The sequence below is a fragment of the Otolemur garnettii genome, unplaced genomic scaffold (assembly GCF_000181295.1).
Source record: "Otolemur garnettii isolate 467f Iridium unplaced genomic scaffold, OtoGar3 scaffold00159, whole genome shotgun sequence".
Taxonomy (NCBI): domain Eukaryota; kingdom Metazoa; phylum Chordata; class Mammalia; order Primates; family Galagidae; genus Otolemur; species Otolemur garnettii.
In genome coordinates, this window is record NW_003852554.1 from 2,240,876 (window position 1) to 2,261,109 (window position 20,234).

The following is a 20,234-nucleotide window of genomic DNA, read 5'->3' on the forward strand; positions in this document are numbered from 1 at the left end:
TCTCTATTTTGTGCCAACCATACTGTTTTGGTTACTATTGCCTTATAGTGTAGTTTGAAGTCATCCTATCCATAAGCATGATATGTTTTTCCATTAGTTTGTGTCATCTGTGATTTCTTTCCTCAGTGTTTAGAGATCTTTCACCTCCTCGGTTCAGTCTATTCCTAGGCATTTTGTGTTCTTTGTAGCTATCATGAATGGTATTGAGTCTTTAATTTGGCTCTCAGCTTGACTGTTACTGGTGTATAGGAATGCTACTGATTTGTATACATCAATTTTGTAACCTTAGACTTTGTGAAATTTATCTATCAATTCCAGGAGTCTCTTGGTGGAGTCTTTGGGGTTGTCTAGACGTAAGATCATATTGTCAGCATGTTTTATAATAATTACATTCTTAGATTAATAGCTTATAATTCTATAGTAATATTTGTCTCCGGTGTACCACAGTTTTAATTTTTAACTGTGATTTTTAAAATAATGTTTTATTTTTAGTTTTGATGGATACATAATAGTTGTCCCTATTTGTGGGGTGCATGTGATATTTTGAAATAAGCGTATCCACTGTCATCTTCAATTGTCTTTAGAAGAGTAGAAGATTTTAGTTTTGGTGAAGTCTAATTTGAATATTTTTTTCTTTCATGTGTCAAACTTTTGGGTCATGGTTATTAATTTGGTAAGTGTAATTTATCTATTTTTAGGCACCATTCTGAGAAATCCTTGACTTTCACCTGTGTTTTTATCTAAGAGTTTTATAGTTTTAGCTCTTAAATTTAAGTCTTTGGTCCATTTTGAGTTTGGGTTTTATTTTTTAATATAGTATAACATAAAGACCCAGCTTCATTCTTTTGAATATGGATATCCAGCATTTCCACCACCATTAGTCGAAAAGACTGTACTTTGTCCACTGAATGGTCTTCACACCCTTCTTAAAACAGTTCACCTCATATATGAGTGTCTCTTTCTGGCTCTCTATTTAATTTCATTGTTCTACATGTCTCTTCTTATACCATTCCCTCACTATTTTAATTACTGTAGCTGTGTGGTGACTTTTGACATCATAAAGTATGAGTCTTGCAACTTGGTTCATTTTCAAAATTGTTCTGACTATTAGCAGTCCCCTGAGAGTACATATGAACTTTAGGACGGGTTTTTCTATTTCTGTAAAAAGAATGCCATTTAAGATACAATTGTTTCTTAAAGAGAATTTTAAATAAGAAAATTATTTATTATTTACCCAGGAAGCTACCACTTCTTCCAGTTTTCCTTAATACTTTGTCTTGACACAAAGACCTTCCTTTGTGGTATAATTTTTCTTTTATATGAAAAACTAACTTTTACTGTAATAGATATGCTAGTGATAAATTCTTTCAGCTATTGTATGTTTGAAAAGTTTTTATTTCATCTTCACTTTTGAACGATATCTTCAGTGGATATAGAATTATAAGTTGACAGGGTTTTTTTTTTCTTTTCAGTACTTTGGAGATTTGTTCCACTGTCTTCTCAATTGCAGTGTTTCTGATGAGTACATTCTCAGCCTTTAGTTCTCCTGTGTATATTATATCTTTTCTCTGACTCTTTCTTAGATTTTTCTTTTGTTATTAATTTTAAGCAATCTGATTGAATGTGTCTTGATGTAGTTTTTTTATGTTCCCTTTACATATTGTATGTTTAGATTCTCAAATCTATAGCCTTTTAATTTTCATCATATTTGAAAAAACTATGGCCATTATATCTTAAAGTATTTTTCCCCCTTGTTCCTTCACCCCATTCCCAGACTCCAATTCAACTTATATCAGCTATAGAAGTTATCCCAGAGATAACTTTTACAACTCCCTAACTTGACTAAGTCCAGTATAAGGTTTCTAGTCACAGGTGGGCCACTGAGTTACCAAGGTGGTTAACCTACCTTATCAGGTTCTTTATTACCTTTTCAGTTTACTTTTTATTTCTGGTTCCCAGAAACTTCTCTTTATTTCTTTCTGACATGCTCAGTAATACTTTTTAATATTTTTGTTGTATTTTATCTACTATCTCTAAATATTTATTGTATTGAGAGAATTTCAGGTTATCTTGATTCATACCTCTTTAGGGATAGATAGCAGGGTCATAATTTTTTTTTGCAGTTTTTGGCCAGGGCTGGGTTTGAACTTGCCACCTCTGGCATATGGGGCTGGCACCCTACTCCTTTGAGCCACAGGCACTGCCCACAGGGTCATAATTATTAAAGTAAAGAGCAAGGCATGCATTCTAACCTGGGCATTCAAAAAACAAACAAACAAACAAATGTCCTATGTGTGTATGCACTTATAAGCAAGTATTTGAAAAATCCTAACTGCTACAGCTTGCTTCAATTTGATGATTCAGAGTTTTGTATTAGTCTTTTGAGAATTAACTAATATAACACTTTTGAAGGGTAATAAATTTCATCTAAATTCCATTTTTTGTTAGGTTCTTTAGGAACCATTTGACATCTCTTAAAATGTTTTCATTATTTTTAATGAACATTTATTTTTAGTGGGTTACAGTGAAATCTGATTCAATGCCTATTACCTCAGAGATATAGGACTATACTGAACTATCTAGTATACCATAGTATACTAGGTATACCCTAAAACAACATAGGCTTTAGGGTGAGAATGACTAAATTTGAATTCTTTTTTTTTTTGAGACAGAGCCTCAAGCTATTCCTCCGGGCAGAGTGCCATGGCACCACAGCTCACAGCAACCTCCAACTCCTGGGCTCAAGCGAGTCTCCTGCCTCAGCCTCCCAAGTAGCTGGGACCACAGGCACCCACCACAACGCCTGGCTATTTTTTTTGGTTGCAGCCATCATTGTTGTTTGGTGGCCCGGGCTGGATTCAAACCCGCCACCTTAGGTGTATGTGGCTGGCTCCCTAGCCACCTGAGCCACAGGCGCCGAGCCATGAATTCTAACTTCAGCACTTATCTTAACAACTGATGATATTCAGGATGGGAAATATATTTAAATAAAAATTGCTAGTCTAAAGAACACTTAGAGGCTCTAGGAATTCTGATATATAACTGTTGAGCACTGATAATTTCATTCATTCATACAACAAATATTGGATATTTGTCATGTAGTAACCTGGATGCTATAGGAAATTTTTCCTATAGAGAGTCTTTTCCGTCTGAGAGCATACAGCTCAGGTAGGGAGCAGTGAGACAAATAAATAAATGAGTGTAGTACCAAGCAGTGAGAGGGATGCTACCAGGGAAAGGCTCCTGTTGAGGCTGTCACTTACTTCTGAGCAATCCAGCTTCTTGCTTTGATATGATAAGGAGTGAGGGTTTTTTTGTTTTGTTTGAGACAGAGTTTTGCTCTGTCACCTGGGCTACTGTGCAGTGGCCTCATCATAGCTCAGTGCAGCCTCAAACTCCTGGGCTTAAGCAATCCTCCTGGGTAGTTCCCCCCGCATCCCAAGTAGCTGGGACTACAGGTGCCTAGCTAATATTTCTAAGTTTTTTTAGAAATGAGGTTTTCTTCTTACTCAGGTTGTTCTCGAACTCCTGACCTCAATTAATCCTCCTGCTTCAGTCTTTCAAAGTACTGAGATTACAGTCATGAGGCACCATGTCTGGTCACAAGGAGTGGTGTTTTTTGTTTGTTTTTGTTTTTTTGTTTTTTTGTTTTTTTTTTTAAGACAGAGTCTCACTTTATCATCCTTGGGTTGAGTGCCATGGCGTCATAGCTCATAGCAACCTCAAACTCTTGGGCTCAAAGAGTTACCAAGAGTTTGAGCCCATCTTCTTATCTCAGTAACTAGGACAAAAAGTGCCTACCACAATGCCTAGCTAATTTTTCTATTTTTAATAGAGACCCGGTCTCACGCTTGCTAAGGCTGGTCTCTAACTCCGAACTCAAGCAGTCCATCAGCCTTGGCCTCCCAGAGTGCTAGGACTACAGGCATAAGCCACCACGCTGGACCCCAAGACCTATTTCTGAATCTGATCATCTAGCTCAAGGGTCCTCAAACTTTTTAAACAGAGGGCCAGTTCACTGTCCCTCAGACCGTTGGAGGGCCAGACTTCAGGCCCCAGGACAAGTCAGCAGCTAAACAGGACATGCAGCAGTGGCAAAAACACCTGGCAGGCCGGATAAATGTCCTAGGTGGGCCACATGTGGCCCACAGGCTGTAGTTTGAGGACGCCTGATAGCTATTCACCTTCTTCATTCAATGTGTAGAAATTTCTAGTTATTTTGATGTGTCCTTTCAGATTGAGAAAGAGAACCTACACAAGACAGCTTTTCTAAGACATAGGAGATGTTCCAAAAGTAACATCTACAAGTTGTGAGAATAAGTTTATACACAAAATGTTAACCACAGTGCCTGAGTCTTTCCAAAAGTCTAAGGATATAGAAAAATACAGTAAAAATACCTAAGCAGTTTTCTCTAATTCCCCAAACTGGAAATGATTGTGAACTGGACAGTTAGGGAGGTAAGTACAGTATCTACAGAACAGCCAGGAAGAAATGATTGCCATTCACAAGCAACTACCAAACATACAAGAAGGTGTGACCACAATGAATTTAGGAAAATTCATGAGCCACCCCATCTGTCATGATGGTCAGGGAAGGCTGTGGGCTGAGGAGAGAGCACACAACAGGTGCCCCATTCTGATTCTGTGGCAGAGATCCTTGTATTTAATGGCCTTTAATATCTGCTACAGTTGGTTTTTAAAGCAGAGCTGTTTACTTAGAATGCTTTTATTATAAACTATATTTATGTTCAAAGGGCTTCCAACTAAGATAACTTTTAGAAGGTCTTTTTGTTATGTGTATATAATGTCACAACAGGTCATTTCTGCTCAGTCAGGCAGTTCGTTGACCCTGAAGGGGCTGCTTTATGGATGAACTATATCTTTCTCCTCCTTAACTTTTGCCATAGGCAATAAATATTTTATGCTTGGAAAGGTTATTCATTTATTCAATCTATGCTTATTAAACACCTCTCAAAGTCTAGGCAGTGTGTGGAATACAGAGGTATATAATATGGACAAGTTCTCTGCCTTTGTGAAGCTTACAGTGTCATGAGGCAATCCTATGTTAAATAAATAACTATACAATAATTAATAAATTATAATTGTGATAAGTGCTTTAAAGGGAAAGTAAAGAATGTTATGAGAGAAACCTAAATGAATTTGAAGGAGCAAGGTCAGGAAAGTAAGGTCAAATTAAAATTTCAATTAGCTGGGGATGAGGGTACACATCTGTAGTCTCAGCAACTTGGGAGGCTGAAGGAGGAGGAACACTTGAGTCTAGGAGTATAAGGTTGCAGTGAGATGTGACGATAGCCCTTAGTCTAGCCCAGGGGACACAGCAAGACCCTGTCTCCAAAAAATAAAGCAATATATATATAATTTTTAAACATATTAAACATTTCCCCATTTCAAATATAGAAAGCTAAGATTACTCCCATAGTTTATTGATTACATTCAAGAAATATCTAAATTTGGAAAGTTAGACTTATCCACAGAGGCATAGATCCTTAGAAGTTCAATCCTTAATTTTATAGATAACTGGGCTTGGTGCCTGTGGCTCAAGCAGCTAAGGCGCCAGCCACATACACCTAAGGTGGCGGGTTCAAATCCAGCCCAGACCCACCAAACAACAATGATGGCTGCAACCAAAAAATGGCCAGGCGTTGTGGTGGGCGCCTGTGGTCCCAGCTACTTGGGAGGCTGAGGCAGGAGACTCGCTTGAGCCCAGGAGTTGGAGGTTGCTGTGAGCAGTGAAGCCGTGGCACTCTACTCAGGGGCTCAGCTTAAGGCTCTGTCTCAAAAAAAAAAAAAAAATAGATAACTGAAAGGGAAGATGTTATTTACTCAAGAACACATGGCTTGCTACTGATAGGGTTAGGATTTGAACACAGGTCTGCTAATCATCCCATTATCTCAGAAAAAAACAAAAAAAGATAAAAGATAACTTATATTTTCACACTTAATGAGTAGGAATATAATGGGGAAATACTGATTTGACAACTAAGGCTTTTGAGATGTGGTATGGAATGAACTTAATCAGGGTATTTTGCTTTTAGCCTCTTTCTGCGCTAACCAGGGCATTATTTCCTAGTCTTTTACACTCCCTCCCCATCCTTAGTTTCAATATTGACGGTCTCCAAGTTTATCTCAGGAAAATCAGTAGGAAGGGGAAAGAGGACTATCATTTGTGGAAATTAAGTAGTAGATCCTTTGTTAGTTTATGTACTGTTGCATTTAATTCTCACAATAAGCATATATTATTTCTATTTTATAATTGAGGAAACTGAGACCTAAGGAAGTTAAATACTTACACAAGGTCTCAGAGTTTTTAAGTGGTAGAGCTAGGATTCAAACATTCTTTTTTTCACTATGTATCATAGTGTTCAGAATATTGTTTATTTATACCTTGTGTATACACTTAAAAAAGTTTCTTTGTTTTATAGTACATTCACACAAGAGTAAGACAAAGGCATTATCATTGTTTTTTTTTTTTTTTGCTTTGGAAAAAACAATATAGTAAAATGTATTTGAATCTGTCTTTCTTTTAAGGATGAACGTGAAGCCAGAGAAAATGTGAAAAGAGAGCAGGATGAGGCCTATCGCCTTTCACTTGAGGCTGACAGGGCAAAGGTAGGTTTGACCAGATGACTTCTGGGATAAAGTACTCAAACCTAAATAGTCTTTCGTTATTAAAATGCCAGCACCCTTATCAGTTTGATCCCTAAAGACACTGTCTTTACAATGGAGAAAGTTAGATTCTGTTAACAGAAAGAATATAATTCTGTGGATGGTTCTTAAGGTATGATACATTTTGGCAAAATAAAGTTTGTCTAAAATCATGAAAAATTCAAACAAGAATAAGCCTCACAGCTATTTTATTTGTTTTTTAATTGGTCTTTGATAGAGGCTTGCAGTAATTGAAAAGCCCTTTAGGTGATTCGAATGTGCAGTCACGGTTGAGACCACTGATTAGTTTAATGTTTCTTGACCACCTGCTTCTATATTGGGCATTGAAGAAAGGGAAGAAAAGGAAAAAGCCACAAGTTCTTCCCTGGAAATAAGGCTCACAGTTTGGTATAGTAGATGAAGTCAAGAGCACAGACAGCTATAACAGGAGGCAAGGCATTTAAATGTCATAAGGGAAGTACTGACTTCTGTGAGAGTTCAGTGAACAGGAATTTCAGTTGGAAAAATTTTTCTGAATTTTAGAAAGCCAGAAAGTGGGAATATACTGAGAGTTTTTTAAAGAAGAAATGGTATATGTGAACTGGACAGAGAAAATGGAGCAGCAGGGAAGAGACAGTAACATAAGCTAGCATTGGGGTCTAGAAAGTGCTGAAGGATGGATAGAGGCTGATGTGAGTAGAGCTCGACTACAGGAGAATTAACAGAAAACACCAGAAAGGAAGCCAGAAGAAAGGTCCTGAAGCCTCTAAGTGCTGCACTACCCAGGGAAATAGGGAACATTTCCAAATAGGGAACATATTCCAAAGGGAATAGGAACCCAACATTTTTAGAGAGTTGTGCTTTGTTTTTCCCTTCCTTTCCATTCCTGTTTGGGAGAAAAACATTTCCTTTACCACATAGTATGTGCTTCTGAGTCATGTTGGGAGGGAGCCCTTTGAATGTAACTTGCTCCGTCTTCATTTATTGATTTTTTTTTTTTTAGGTAAACATATTCTAAGTAGTGAGTGCTTACTCCCTTTCTATTTTATAAACAGAGGGAAGCTCATGAGAGAGAGATGGCAGAACAGTTTCGTTTGGAGCAGATTCGCAAAGAACAAGAAGAAGAACGTGAGGTAGGGCATGATTTTAAGAAAAGCTGAGTTATATTTTCACTGTACTTCATGCTGAAGCTGTTGATGTTTCTGACAACTTATTTGTTTCTACTTGTCCCAGACTTGTTTTAGTATGGAAGACCTAACTGTTCCTTAATCATTCCTGATCTATTGTCTGGAACTCTTAGAGAACTTAATCTTTTACTAAAGGATTATCTTTCTGTTTCTATTATCTTCAGTTCCTTTTCCTTTTGTCTGCCTGACAAATACTTCCCATTCTTCCTGGATATTGTCCCACCTAAGAATAAAAAGAATGTCTTTCCTGTCCCTTCCTCAGGCTTCACTTTATCCACCAAAAGATTACTTTTTGCACCATCTTGCATTGAGCCCCCAAATATGGGAAATCTACCCAACTTAGTTGATATTATTCCCGCTGGAGTTTGTGTCTTGTCCATATCAATATTGGGATTTTTTTTTAATTTTTTAATTTTTTTGCAGTTTTTGGCCAGGGCTGGGTTTGAACCCACCACCTTCAGCATATGGGGACACAGGCACCGCCCCCAACATTGGGAATTTTTCATTCATTCATCTTGCAAACATTTTTTGAATACTTACTGCGTACCCAGAATCTGTGCAGTGGTTCTCACCCTATGGGTTGCAACCCACAGGAACTGTATTAAAGGGTCGCGGTCTCAGCCTCCCAAGTAGCTGGGACTACAGGCAACCGCCACAGTGCCCTACTGTTTTTTGGTTGTAGTTGTCATTGTTGTTTAGCTGGCCTGGGGCCGGGTTCGAACCTGTCAGCCTGGGTGTATGTGGCTGGTGCCCTACCTACTGAGCTACGGGCACTGCCAGAGTAAAGAGCTTTTTAAACTTTCTAGATGTGAGATAATAATGGGAAGAGTCACATATAAAAAAAGAGGAAGCCATCTAACAAGTGACAGAAAGGTCTGGAGAGCCCTAACTGGGGTTGAGGAAAATTTATTCCCATTTTCAGTCTAAGGATGTCTCCATCTCTTTTGCTTATTTAAGGTATGTTTTTCAAACAAGAACTGTGCTGCACACTGCAGGGGAAACAAAGGATAATAGAACATTTTCTCCCTGCAAAAAGAGATTACATCTTGCAGGGAAGCTACAACATGTCTACAGTAACAGCAAATCAAGGAAACATGTACTAATGAAGTAGAAGTTAGAAGCAAAATACTTAGGGAGTTGAGGACCAAAGGAGAAGTTTTTTGTAGGTTCAGTAATCAGACAACAAATGGAAGAATGTGAAATTTCACTGTTTGGAAATCAAAGTTTATCCATGTTAAAACACTTAGTGAATACCTATCATATGTGTACAAGGTTCTAGACCTGACAGCCCTAGTCTCTGCACTCTGAGGACTCTCAAGGGAAGATAGAAAATAATACTTTGTTGAACATATTCTGTCTATCAAGTACTCTGCTTGTTGGCAGTTTTGCATACACTTGCTCATTAACCATTAAAACAAGCTGTAATGCTAGAGATTTCTTCTTACAGGTATGAAAACTGAAGCTCAGTGAGGAGTCACACACACACACACAGAAATGGAAACAGCTGAATTTCTCACCTAAGTCTTTGTGACTACAAAGCTAATATTCTTTCTTATACTTTATTCCAGCGCAAGGCTACATATCCTTGTATGTGTCTATGGTAGTCATATATGCAGAGCTTCACAAAAGTTTAGGTAATGAAAAGATCACTATCATTTTAGGGTATTTTAAAAAATATATACTGATAGGGCAGCGCCTGTGGCTCAAAGAAGTAGGGTGCCAGCCCCATATGCCGGAGGTGGCGGGTTCAAACCCAACCCCAGCCAAAAACTGCAAAAAAAAAAAAAAAAAAAAAAAAATATATATATATATATATACACACACACACACACACACACTCTGATATTATCAATATATATTGTTGTCTGCTTTGTCAAAGATCAGTTGGCTGTGTGTAGATGGTTTTATATCTGGGTTCTGCTCTATTGGTCTGTGTCTATTTCTGTGCCAATACCATGCTGTTTTGGTTACTGTAGCCTTGTTAGCATAGTTTGAAGACTGGTAATGTGATGCCTCCAGTTTTGTTCTTTCTGCTTAAGATTCTTTTGGCCACTTGGGCTCTTTTCTGGTTCCAAATGAAGTGGAATACCTTTTTCTAGTTCTCTGAAATACAATGTTAGCATTTTGATGGGGATTGCATTAAATCTTGAGTCACTTTGGATAGTGCAGACATTTTAACAATGTTGCTTCTACCCATCTATGATCATGATACAGTTTTCCATTAGTTTGTGTCATCTGTGATTTCTTTCCACAGTGTTTCATAGTTCTCCTTTTAGAGATCTTTCACCTCCCTGGTTCAGTCTATTCCTAGGTATTTTGTGTTCTTCATAGCTATCATGAATGGTAGTGAGTGTTTAATTTGACTCTCAGCTTGACTGTTACTTGTGTGGAGGAATGCTACTGATTTGTGTACATTGATTTGCATAACATGAGACTTTGCCGAATTTATCGATTCCAGGAGTCTCTTGGTGGAGTTGTTGGGGTTTTCTAGATATAAGGTCACATCATCAGCAAAAATAGTTTGACCTCCTTTTTCTCCATTTGGATACCCTTTATTTCTTTCTCTTGCCTGATTGCTCTGGCTAGGACTTGCAGCACTGTGGTGAATAGAAGTGGTGTCTTGTTCTTAATGAGAATGCTTTCAGTTTTTCCCCATTCACCATGATGTTGGCTATGGCTTTGTTATTTATGACTTTTATAATCTTGAGATATGTTCCTCTTATGCCTCATTGTTGAAGGATTTTATCATGAAAGGCGCTGAATTTTTTTGAATGCTTTTCCTACAGATATTAAGATGACCATATGGTCTTTGTTTCTGCTTCCATTTATGTGCTGAGTCATATATGTGTTGAACTATCCTTGCATCCCTGACATGAAGCCCACTCGGTCATGGTGGATTATTTTTTTGATGTACTATTGAATTTGGTTTGCTAATATTTAATTGAAGGTTTTTGCATGTATATTCATAAGGGATGTTTGTGTGTAGTTTTCCTTTTTGTATGTGCCCTCTTCTGGTTTTGGTATTGTGGTTATGCTGGCTTTGTAGAATGAGTTGGGGAGAATTCCCTCCTTCTTGATGTTGTGGAATCATTTCTATACAATGGGTATCATCTTTTCTTTGTAGGTCTGGTAAATTCAGCTGTGAATCTGTCTGGTCCAGGGCTTATTTTTTTGTTAGAAGAATTTTTATTGCTACTTCAATCTCATTGCTTATTTTCAGATTTAATTTTTTTTATTTTCTCTATTACATATACATGTGTTATTTGGTTTCCACTTTTTGCCTTCACAAAATTAAAAAGGCTTAAAATTTAATAACAATAACAATGTTTAAGATAAGGACTAGAAACAAAAACCTCGTAAAGAAAGAACAGAGACAAATACATTCAGAAAAGCAATCAGACCATTGCTGCAATGAAATATTGAGCAATAATAATAATAATGCAAAAAAAAAGTAAAATTCACACTGTCAGATAAGAGTATGTTTATCATGGAATGCTTTGACTCTGAGGTTCAATATGGAGTCATCAATTAGCTTCTTCTTCCAAAATATTTGGAAAAAATGGAGATGAGATAAAACATCCTTGAAGATAGGGTTTGGTCTAGCCAGTCTTTGGTAAAATAGTCAACTAATTGCACCTTCAAATTCAAAGCCAGTATTACACAAAAGAAGGCCTTATTTCTTCTGATGAAGCATTCTTCCATGAGTGCTACATTGAGTATTTTGTTATTGGAGTCACCTTCTTTATTTTTTCCACTGCATACTTATTTGTTACAGTCACAATTTCATCAATAATATCATTTGAAAAAAAGAGCTGAAAACACCCAAGTTCAGTTGAGTACTTTGAAGAAGGGCAAATCCTTGTTATGTGACAGAGTATGGGAACTTGATAACTTTATAAAGTTATAAGATCATCACCATCACAATGAACCTTCCAGCTACTTGTTACAGGTTGCATATTATCATGTTGGATATCTTCCAACATTGAAGCAGAACAGGAAGATCATTATCTGACAGGCTCGGAAAGGGTTAAGAAAGCCTACATGAATGTTCTTTTATGCCACTGAGTTTTTCATAAATAGATAAGGTTTTAGCTAAGGTCTTTGATTTCTAGGTCAAACAGTACATGGACACATTTAGAACACAGTCTAGAGCTGTGGCTAACAAGGCTAAATTTTGGAGAATCGTGGGTGGGAAAGAATGGAAACAAAGCTATCCTTTTTGCTGATGATTCCTTTAGAAAATAAAAGTTAATTTTTGCCTATCTATCCAAATTGTTTCCTTTTATGCCTTAGTTCCTCCTTGTAGAAAATGTTACATATTGTGGCATTAAGTGGAGGAACAAAAGAACATGGAATTAGAATCCTTGGTGCTTTCCTCTGGTTTGATCTTCACAACTGCCCTACATAATTGGTAAGGGAGATATCATCACTGTTGTATAGATAAAGAAAGTAAGATCATAGCTGGATTGAGGAGTCTGTTTTTAGCCTGGCACAATGGTGCATACCTGTAGACCCAGCTACTCTCCTGAGGCAGGAGATCACTTGAGCCCAAGAGTTCAAGGCCAGTGTGGGTAATATAGCAAGACTCTATGTCTAAAAAAAAATAAAATTAAATATTAAAAGTTAAATTTTTTAAAAATGTAAAGCCTATGTTTAAATTCTTATTTTAGATTTGCCTGATAAAAGCAGAACCAGAGGTTCTATCTAGTATTCATTATACTTATTACCCCATATTGGATGAATGAAGGTAGAGCCATGAATTGGTTATTAAAGTAAACCTGCTTGTTATAATTTGCATTTCATCTTATCTTTTGTCATTTAAAGATAACACCACTATACTAGACCCTAATGATAATCATTTCTGTCATATCATCATCACCACCACTATGATGAGCTATTAATATGTGCTAAATTCAGTAGTGATCACTTTATAGACATTAGTTATCTTACTGAATTCTTACAATTTAATATTATAGGTACCACTGCATAAATATCTCATTATAATTATAAAGACTATATATCCACAATTCCTTAGATATAATTTGAAATATTCTACTATTGTCTTCATGAACCATTAAAACAGACCAGAAATTCTAAGTGTATAGTGTCCAAATCACAACTGAAAGACTGTTCCTTATATCCGGAAGCAGCTATAAATAATCTCTCTGAATTCTGATTTAGGAAATATGGCCATTTGCCTTATTGACTTTATCTAGGAGTGCAGCTATATTTGTAGTAATCTAGATGCGTGATTGGTTGCCAGAAGCAGAGAATGGCTGCAGAGTTGGGTCAGATCAGCTGTTCCTATATGGTATTCATTCACCTTTGGTGATGTCGTCCAGTATCATGACTTTAAAGATCATCTCTATGCTTGACTCCCAATTTTATCTCTCTAGTTCCTCCCTTTCCTTGAACTCCAGACTTGAATATCTAACTCCTGGCACACCATCTCCACTTAGATGTATAATATACATATATCACAAGCTTAATATGTCTAAAACTGAACCCATTTTACCCACTCCACCTAACCCTGTTCTTTTTGCAATCTTTCCTATCTTAATAAATGAAAAATCTTTCTAGCTTTTGAGCCAAAAACCTTGGAATCATCCTTTACATCTCTCTTTCACATCCATATTTAATGAGCAAATCCTGTTAGCTCGATTTTCAAAATATATGCAAAACTGAAATGCTTCTCACTAACTCCATCACTACCACCCTTATCTTAGCCACCACTATCTGTTATCTATCTTTAAAAGACTCCCAACTTGATTTCATATCTCCATTTTTTTGCCTTTTCTATAATCTTTTAATAAATCCTTTTTAAAAAATACTTGTCCTATCATGTCACTTTAAAAACCTGCAATGACTTTACATCTTAAAGTAAAAGCTAAAATCTTATAGTGATTCCAATCAAATAAATCTCTGTAGGATTTTCTATATTGACAAAATGATTCTGAAATTTATATGAAGAAGCAATAGAAGCACACTACCAGAGCTCAAGACATACTGTAATCAAAATGTGTGGTATGGGCAGCACCTGTGACTCAAAGAAGTAGGGTGCCGGCCCCATATGCTGGAGGTGACGGGCTCAAACCCGGCCCTGGCCAAAAACTGCAAAAAAAAATAATAATAATAATGTGTGACCAGTATGTCAATGGAATGGAATGAAAAGCCTAGAAATAGGCCCTTTATGATCACACATGTATGATTAATTGATTTTTCTACAGAGGTGCAAAGGCACTTCACTGGAGAAAGGATCATCTTTTCAACACGTGATACTACAATTGGATATTCATACGCAAAAAAAATCAAAAACCCTTCAATTTATATGTTGCATCACAAACAAAGGTTAACTTAAAATGGGTCATAGACCTAAATGTAAAACCTACAAGTATTGACATTCTAGAATAAAACATAGAAGGAAAACTTCATGAGCTTGGGTTAGACAAATATTCCTTAGATCTGACACCAGAAACACATTCTATAAAATAACAAACATTAAAATTAGAGTCTCTGGCTCAGCACCCATAGCTCAGTGAGTAGGGCGCCAGCCACATACATCGAAGCTGGAGGGCTCGAGCCCAGCCTGGGCCTGCTAAACAACAATGACAGCTGCAACAAAAAAATAGCCAAGTGCTGTGGTGAGCACCTGTAGTCCCAGCTACTTGGGAGGCTGAGGCAAGAGAATCACTCAAGCCCAAGAGTTTGAGGTTGCTGTAAGCTGTGACACCACAGGACTTTACATAAGGTGACATAGTAGGACTCTGTCTAAATAAATAAAATTAGAGTCTGTCAAAATTAAGAACTTCTATTATTTGAAAGACACTGTTAAGAAATTTAAAAGACAGCCACATATTTGGGGGAAATCATATATCTGAGTCCAGAACACATAAAGAACTCCCAAAACTCAATAATAAGAAAATAACCCAAATGTAAAAATGGACAAAATATTTGAACAGACACTTCACTTAAAAAAGTTTTGTAGAAGGCAAATAAATACATAAAAAAAAATGTTAACCATTTTTTGTCATTAGGAAATGCAAATTAAGACACTGCTACATACATACCTTTTAGAACAGCTTTCTCAAAGAAAAACAATACCAAGTACTGGCAAAGATGAAGAGGAGCTAGAATTCACACTTCAATGATGAGAATGCAAAATAGCACATGCACTTTGAAAAGTAGTTAGGTATATTCTTATAAAGTCAGACATACACGTACCGTATGACCCAGCAGTCACACTCCTACGTGTTTACTTACACAAGGGAAATGAAAGTAACAGTAAAATGTATGTCCACACAAAAATGTGCACAGAAATGTTTATAGCAGATAATCAAATTGTATTATATCTAGAAAATGAACTACTACTCAGCAATAATTTAGAACAAATGAACTGCTGGTACATTTAACAATATGGACAAGTTTCAAGTGTGTCATGCTAATGAAGGAAGCCATTTATATGACATGATTATATTTATTTTGTTAAATATAATCTGGGAAGATTAAAGTAAGGACAGAAAACATTAGGTTGTTAGGGGATAGAGATAAAGAAGTTTATAGGGGTGGGGAGAGGTTATAGAATTGTTCCTTATCTTGATTGGTGATGGTAGTTATGCAAAATATGCATTTGTCAAAAGTTACAGAACTATACATTTAAAAGGATAGATTTTAGTGTGTGTAAATTATACTTTAGTTTTAAAGTGGAAAAAAATAACTGGCCTTCTCAAGGCAATATATGATCTAATCATCTCTCTCCTTTGCTTCTTGTCTGACTTTAACTCCTGTCCCTCTCTTGTTATTTTGCTCCAGACATATTGGCTGCCTTGTTATTCCTTCGTCAAGCCAGGCACCAGGGCCTAGGTGTTTACTGTGACTACTGCTTGTGACATTCTTCTGCTTAATCTAAATATCCATGTGGTTTCCTCTCTCCTTTAGCCCTTTGCTTACCAAGGCTTACAGTATTTAAAATTATAAATGCCCTCTCTGTACTCTCTGCACAGCCCTCATCACTATGTGACAAACTATATACAGTCATGAGTTGCTGAATGACAGGGATATGTTCTGAGAAATGTGTCATTAGTGATTTCATCATTTTACGAACACTACAGTGTTTACTTACACACACCTGCCTGGTGTAGCCTACTAACACACCTAGGCTATATTGGTATAGTCTGTTGCTCCAAGGCTGCAAATCTGAATGGCATGTTACTATACTACATATTACAGGCAGTTGTAACACTCTGGCAAGTAATTGTTTAGCTAAACATATGTAAACCTAGAAAAGGCGCAGGAAAAATATGGTATAAAAGATAATATATAACAAACCTGTACAGGGCAATTACCATGAATGGCACTTTCAGGACTGGAAGTTGCTCTGGGTGTGTCAGTAAGTGGTGAGTGAATATGAAGGCTTAGGATGTTATTGTGCGCTATAATAGATGATATAAGCAGTACACTTCGACTACATTAAATTTACAAAAAAATTCTTTTCAATAACTTTAACTTACTGTAACTTTTTGATTTGTAAACTTTCAACTTATTTTTCACTTTTTGTTTTGTAATAACACTTAGCTTAAAACACATATTGCATAGTTGTACAAAAACTTCTTATATCCTTATTCTGTAAAGCTTTTTTTTTTATTGTTTGGGATTCATTGAGGATACAAAGTATTAGGTTATACTTATTGCATTTGTTAGGTAAAGTCTCTCTTATAATTATATCCTCCCAAGAGGTGTGCCATACACCAATTTTTTTTTTAACTTTAAAACTTTTTTATTAAAAATATACAAAGGTCAGGATATCACTGTCTTCTGCCTCTACACCTCATTTCACTGGACAGTCTTCAGGGGCAGTAACACATATAGAGTTGTCATCTCCATAATAATGATGCTACCTTCTAGAAATTATCTCCTGAAGGACCTGCCTAAGGCTGTTTTAAGGGGAGTTTGTCGGAGATAGAGTTTCAGTCTGGCAGTGGTGTCATCATTGCTCCCTGCAGCCTCAAACTCTTAGGCTCAAAGGATCCTCCTCCTTCAGCTTCTTCAGCTAATTTTTTATAGAGACATGAGATCTCAAACTCTTGACTTCAAGTGGTCCTCCCACCTCAGCGTCCAAAGTACTAGGATTACAGGCAAGAGCAACTATTGATTTGGTACGTATTTTTAGAAGCATAGAGTATAGTGGATGTGTATGTTGATATATACACCTACGTGTGGGTGGGTGTATAAATGTATATTATTCTTTCTGCTTAAAAATGTAATTGTGTAGAAATAGTCTTCTGTGGGTATCTTTCTTCAATACCTAATTTCTCTTCAAAACATTTCCCTATTTCTTATCCCTCAGATGTGAATGCTTTAAATATGTAGATATTTTTAGTAGAAAGGCGTCCAAGAACAGTTCCTATTTCTAACTTACACCAGGTTTCCTTGTTTTATTACAAACCTAAAATAATGCAAATAAAACACTATATTTGTTGAGCAAACCAAATTGAAGTTTAACAATGGTGTTTACTATGACTGCTGTTTGAATGTAGGTGTCCTTTATGTCATTGTTTTACAACCATGTTTGCTTACATGAGGCCCTTGCTCTTAGCCCATACAGTATTTGAAACTGAACCACTGTTGTATTTTTTTTCTTCTTGCTAGAAAAGTGTTGGCTGTTTAGATTCCAAGGTTACTGACTTACCTAATATCTCTCTATTGTTTTCCACATTGTTCCACTGGTGTGGTATATCCGAGGTCAGTTTTCATTCTGGGGAAAAGCCCTGGAGACTGTGTACATTGAGAAGCAGACATTGTCTGCACAATGAATGGAGTAATGAGCTACTGTTGTTTGTTCTTCTGTTATATAATTGGTTGAGTTCAGACAATGATGTAGCATCTGTTGTTATACTGTGCAGGGAAATGTCAAAATAGAAAGTAAGCCGGCAGGTGGATTAAAGGGAGAGCAGGAAATATTACATTAAGTTCTGATTTAAAGTAGGTGCAGAGGAATAATCATAGCAATAATGATAACATCAACAACTGTCATATGTTGATCACAGTGTTACATATAGCATGAGGATCAGTGCTAGGCACTTGTCATTAATTAAGTGCTGACCATGTGTCAATACTTCCTAAGTGTTTTTTAAACATTCTGCATTTTATAGAACAACCTTATGAGAAAGATGTTATTGGCCCTTTTTCTGGTTTTTATGTTCTGTTGTTATTGTTTTTGGGGGGTGGGGGGTTTGGGGGGGGTTTTTTGAGACAGAGCCTCAAGCTGTCACCCTGGGTAGAGTGCTATAGCATCACAACTCACAGCAACCTCCAACCTCCTGGGCTTAAGCAATTCTCTTGCCTCAGCCTCCCAAGTAGCTGGGACTACAGGCACCCGCCAAAATAGCTTGGCTATTTTTTGGTTGTAGTTGTCATTGCTGTTTGGCAGGCCCAAGCTGGATTCCAAGCTGCCAGTGCTGGTGTATGGGGCTAGCACCTTAGCCACTTGAGCTACAGATGCCAAGCCTGTTATTGTTTTTTAATTGAGATAGATTTTCACCCAGATTGGAGAGCAGTGGCATGATCACAGCTCAGCGCAACCTGGAACCCCACTGCTCAAGCCTCCTCAGTAGCTGGGACTACAGGCACATGCCACCACACCAGTCTTTGTTCTGTTGTTGTTTTTTGATTTTTGTTTGTTTGTTTGTTTTTGTTACGATGGGATCTCGCTGTGTTGCTCAAGCTGGTCTTGAACTCCTGACCCCAAGCAGTCCTCCCACTGAAGCCTCCTAAAGTGGGATTACAAACATGAGCCACCACACCCCACCCCCTATTTCTTACATAAGTAAACTGAAGTTCATAAAGACTGTCATTTGTCTTGTTGTCAGGATTTGAACCTTTGTCTGCCATACCCCCAAACCTATATTCCTAACCATAACGCTCCATTTAATTGTAGTTTTTAAGGTACGCTGTTAGAAGTCAGGATAATGATTAACTTTGAGAGGAGGTAGTCCCTAGGAAGGAACATCCTTCTGAATACATAATCAGTTTGCTTGTATACAGGCATATTGACTTTCTGAAAATGTATCAAGTTTTACACTTAGGATTTGTGTAATTTTTCATATTAAAGTTATATGTTAGTAAAAACTTAAAACCAATTGCAAAATACATGACTTTGAATGAAAACAGATGAAGATTTGATTTAAATTTTGTAAAAAAATATAAAATATATACCTATGTAAAATATGCATAAAAAATTAATCATATCTTCTGATTATCTAAAGTGATAGAAATAGTTTGGGAATAGAATAGATCAGTGGTTCTCAACCTTCCTAATGCCATGAACCTTTAATACCAGGGGTCCTCAAACTGTTTAAACAGGGGGCCAGTTCTGTCCCTCAGACTGTTGGAGGGCCGGACTGTGGGCCCCAGGGCAAGTCAGCTGCTAAGCAGGACAGGCAGTGGCGGCAAAAACCACCGGCAGGCTGGATAAATGTCCTAGGCGGGCTGCATGTGGTCCACAGGCCATAGTTTGAGGACATCTGTTCAATACAGTCCAAAGGGGTCACAATCCACAGGTTGAGAACCGCTGGAATAGATAGTGCTGATATTTATACAACAGTGTTAATGTACTTAATACCTTTGAGTTGTATATTTTAAAATGGTTAAAATGGTTTTAAAATTTAATGGATATAAATACTCAAATGATGATAATGACAATCTCTTGATAGAGAATCCACAGATTAATTTTAATGGTTTTCTTACTTAATTTGTTTTGTTAAGAGTTTGTGGTACTTTTATAATCAGGAAAAATGTTTTTAAATCTCAAAGATAAGGTTTTAAACAACCACTGGTGTTATTGAGAAATAAATGTTCTCATTAATAGTTTGGAAAATGTATATAACTCTTATCCACAGAAATTTACACTTATGAGCAGCTCGTGGTTTGCCCTTAAGGGACATACAATGTAGAAAATTAAACTGAACAGTTCATGCTAGAAGGAGCCAGACTTCAGAAGAAGGAGAGTCAAGATGTTTAGTTTGTGGTTACTAGAAGTAGGGGCCATAATGTTGGTGCAACTAGTCGCAAAATGAATAACACCTACTCAGTCCATTAAACCGAGGGACTTAGGAAGCCAAGACCAGCAAGCACTCTGCAAGGAGAAGCAAGGGTGCAGCCCCTCCAGCATCCCACACTGGCTTTTATTGAAATCTCAGGCATGAGAAAATAGAGTGCAGCAGCAAGCTTCAAAGAGAGAGTAAAGGTTTAGCTGCATGATTAAAATCTTTTTTTTTTTTTTTTTTTGAGACAGAGCCTCAAGCTGTCCCCCTGGGTAGAGTGCCGTGGCATTACAACTCACAGCAACCTCCAACTCCTGGGCTCAAGCAAGTCTCCTGCCTCCGC

At 37.1% G+C, this 20,234-nt stretch overlaps 1 protein-coding gene across 2 annotated transcripts in view; it reads left to right on the plus strand.

The window, feature by feature from the left end:
- Nucleotides 1-20,234, plus strand: part of FAF1 (Fas associated factor 1) — a 435,975-nt gene that overhangs the window by 378,644 nt on the left and 37,097 nt on the right. For both annotated transcript variants that reach the window (XM_003799928.3, XM_023519165.1), the window contains exons 16-17: nt 6,550-6,630; nt 7,722-7,799. In XM_003799928.3, coding sequence (XP_003799976.1) covers nt 6,550-6,630; nt 7,722-7,799 — 159 coding nt within the window. The remainder of the gene's footprint in view (nt 1-6,549; nt 6,631-7,721; nt 7,800-20,234) is intronic.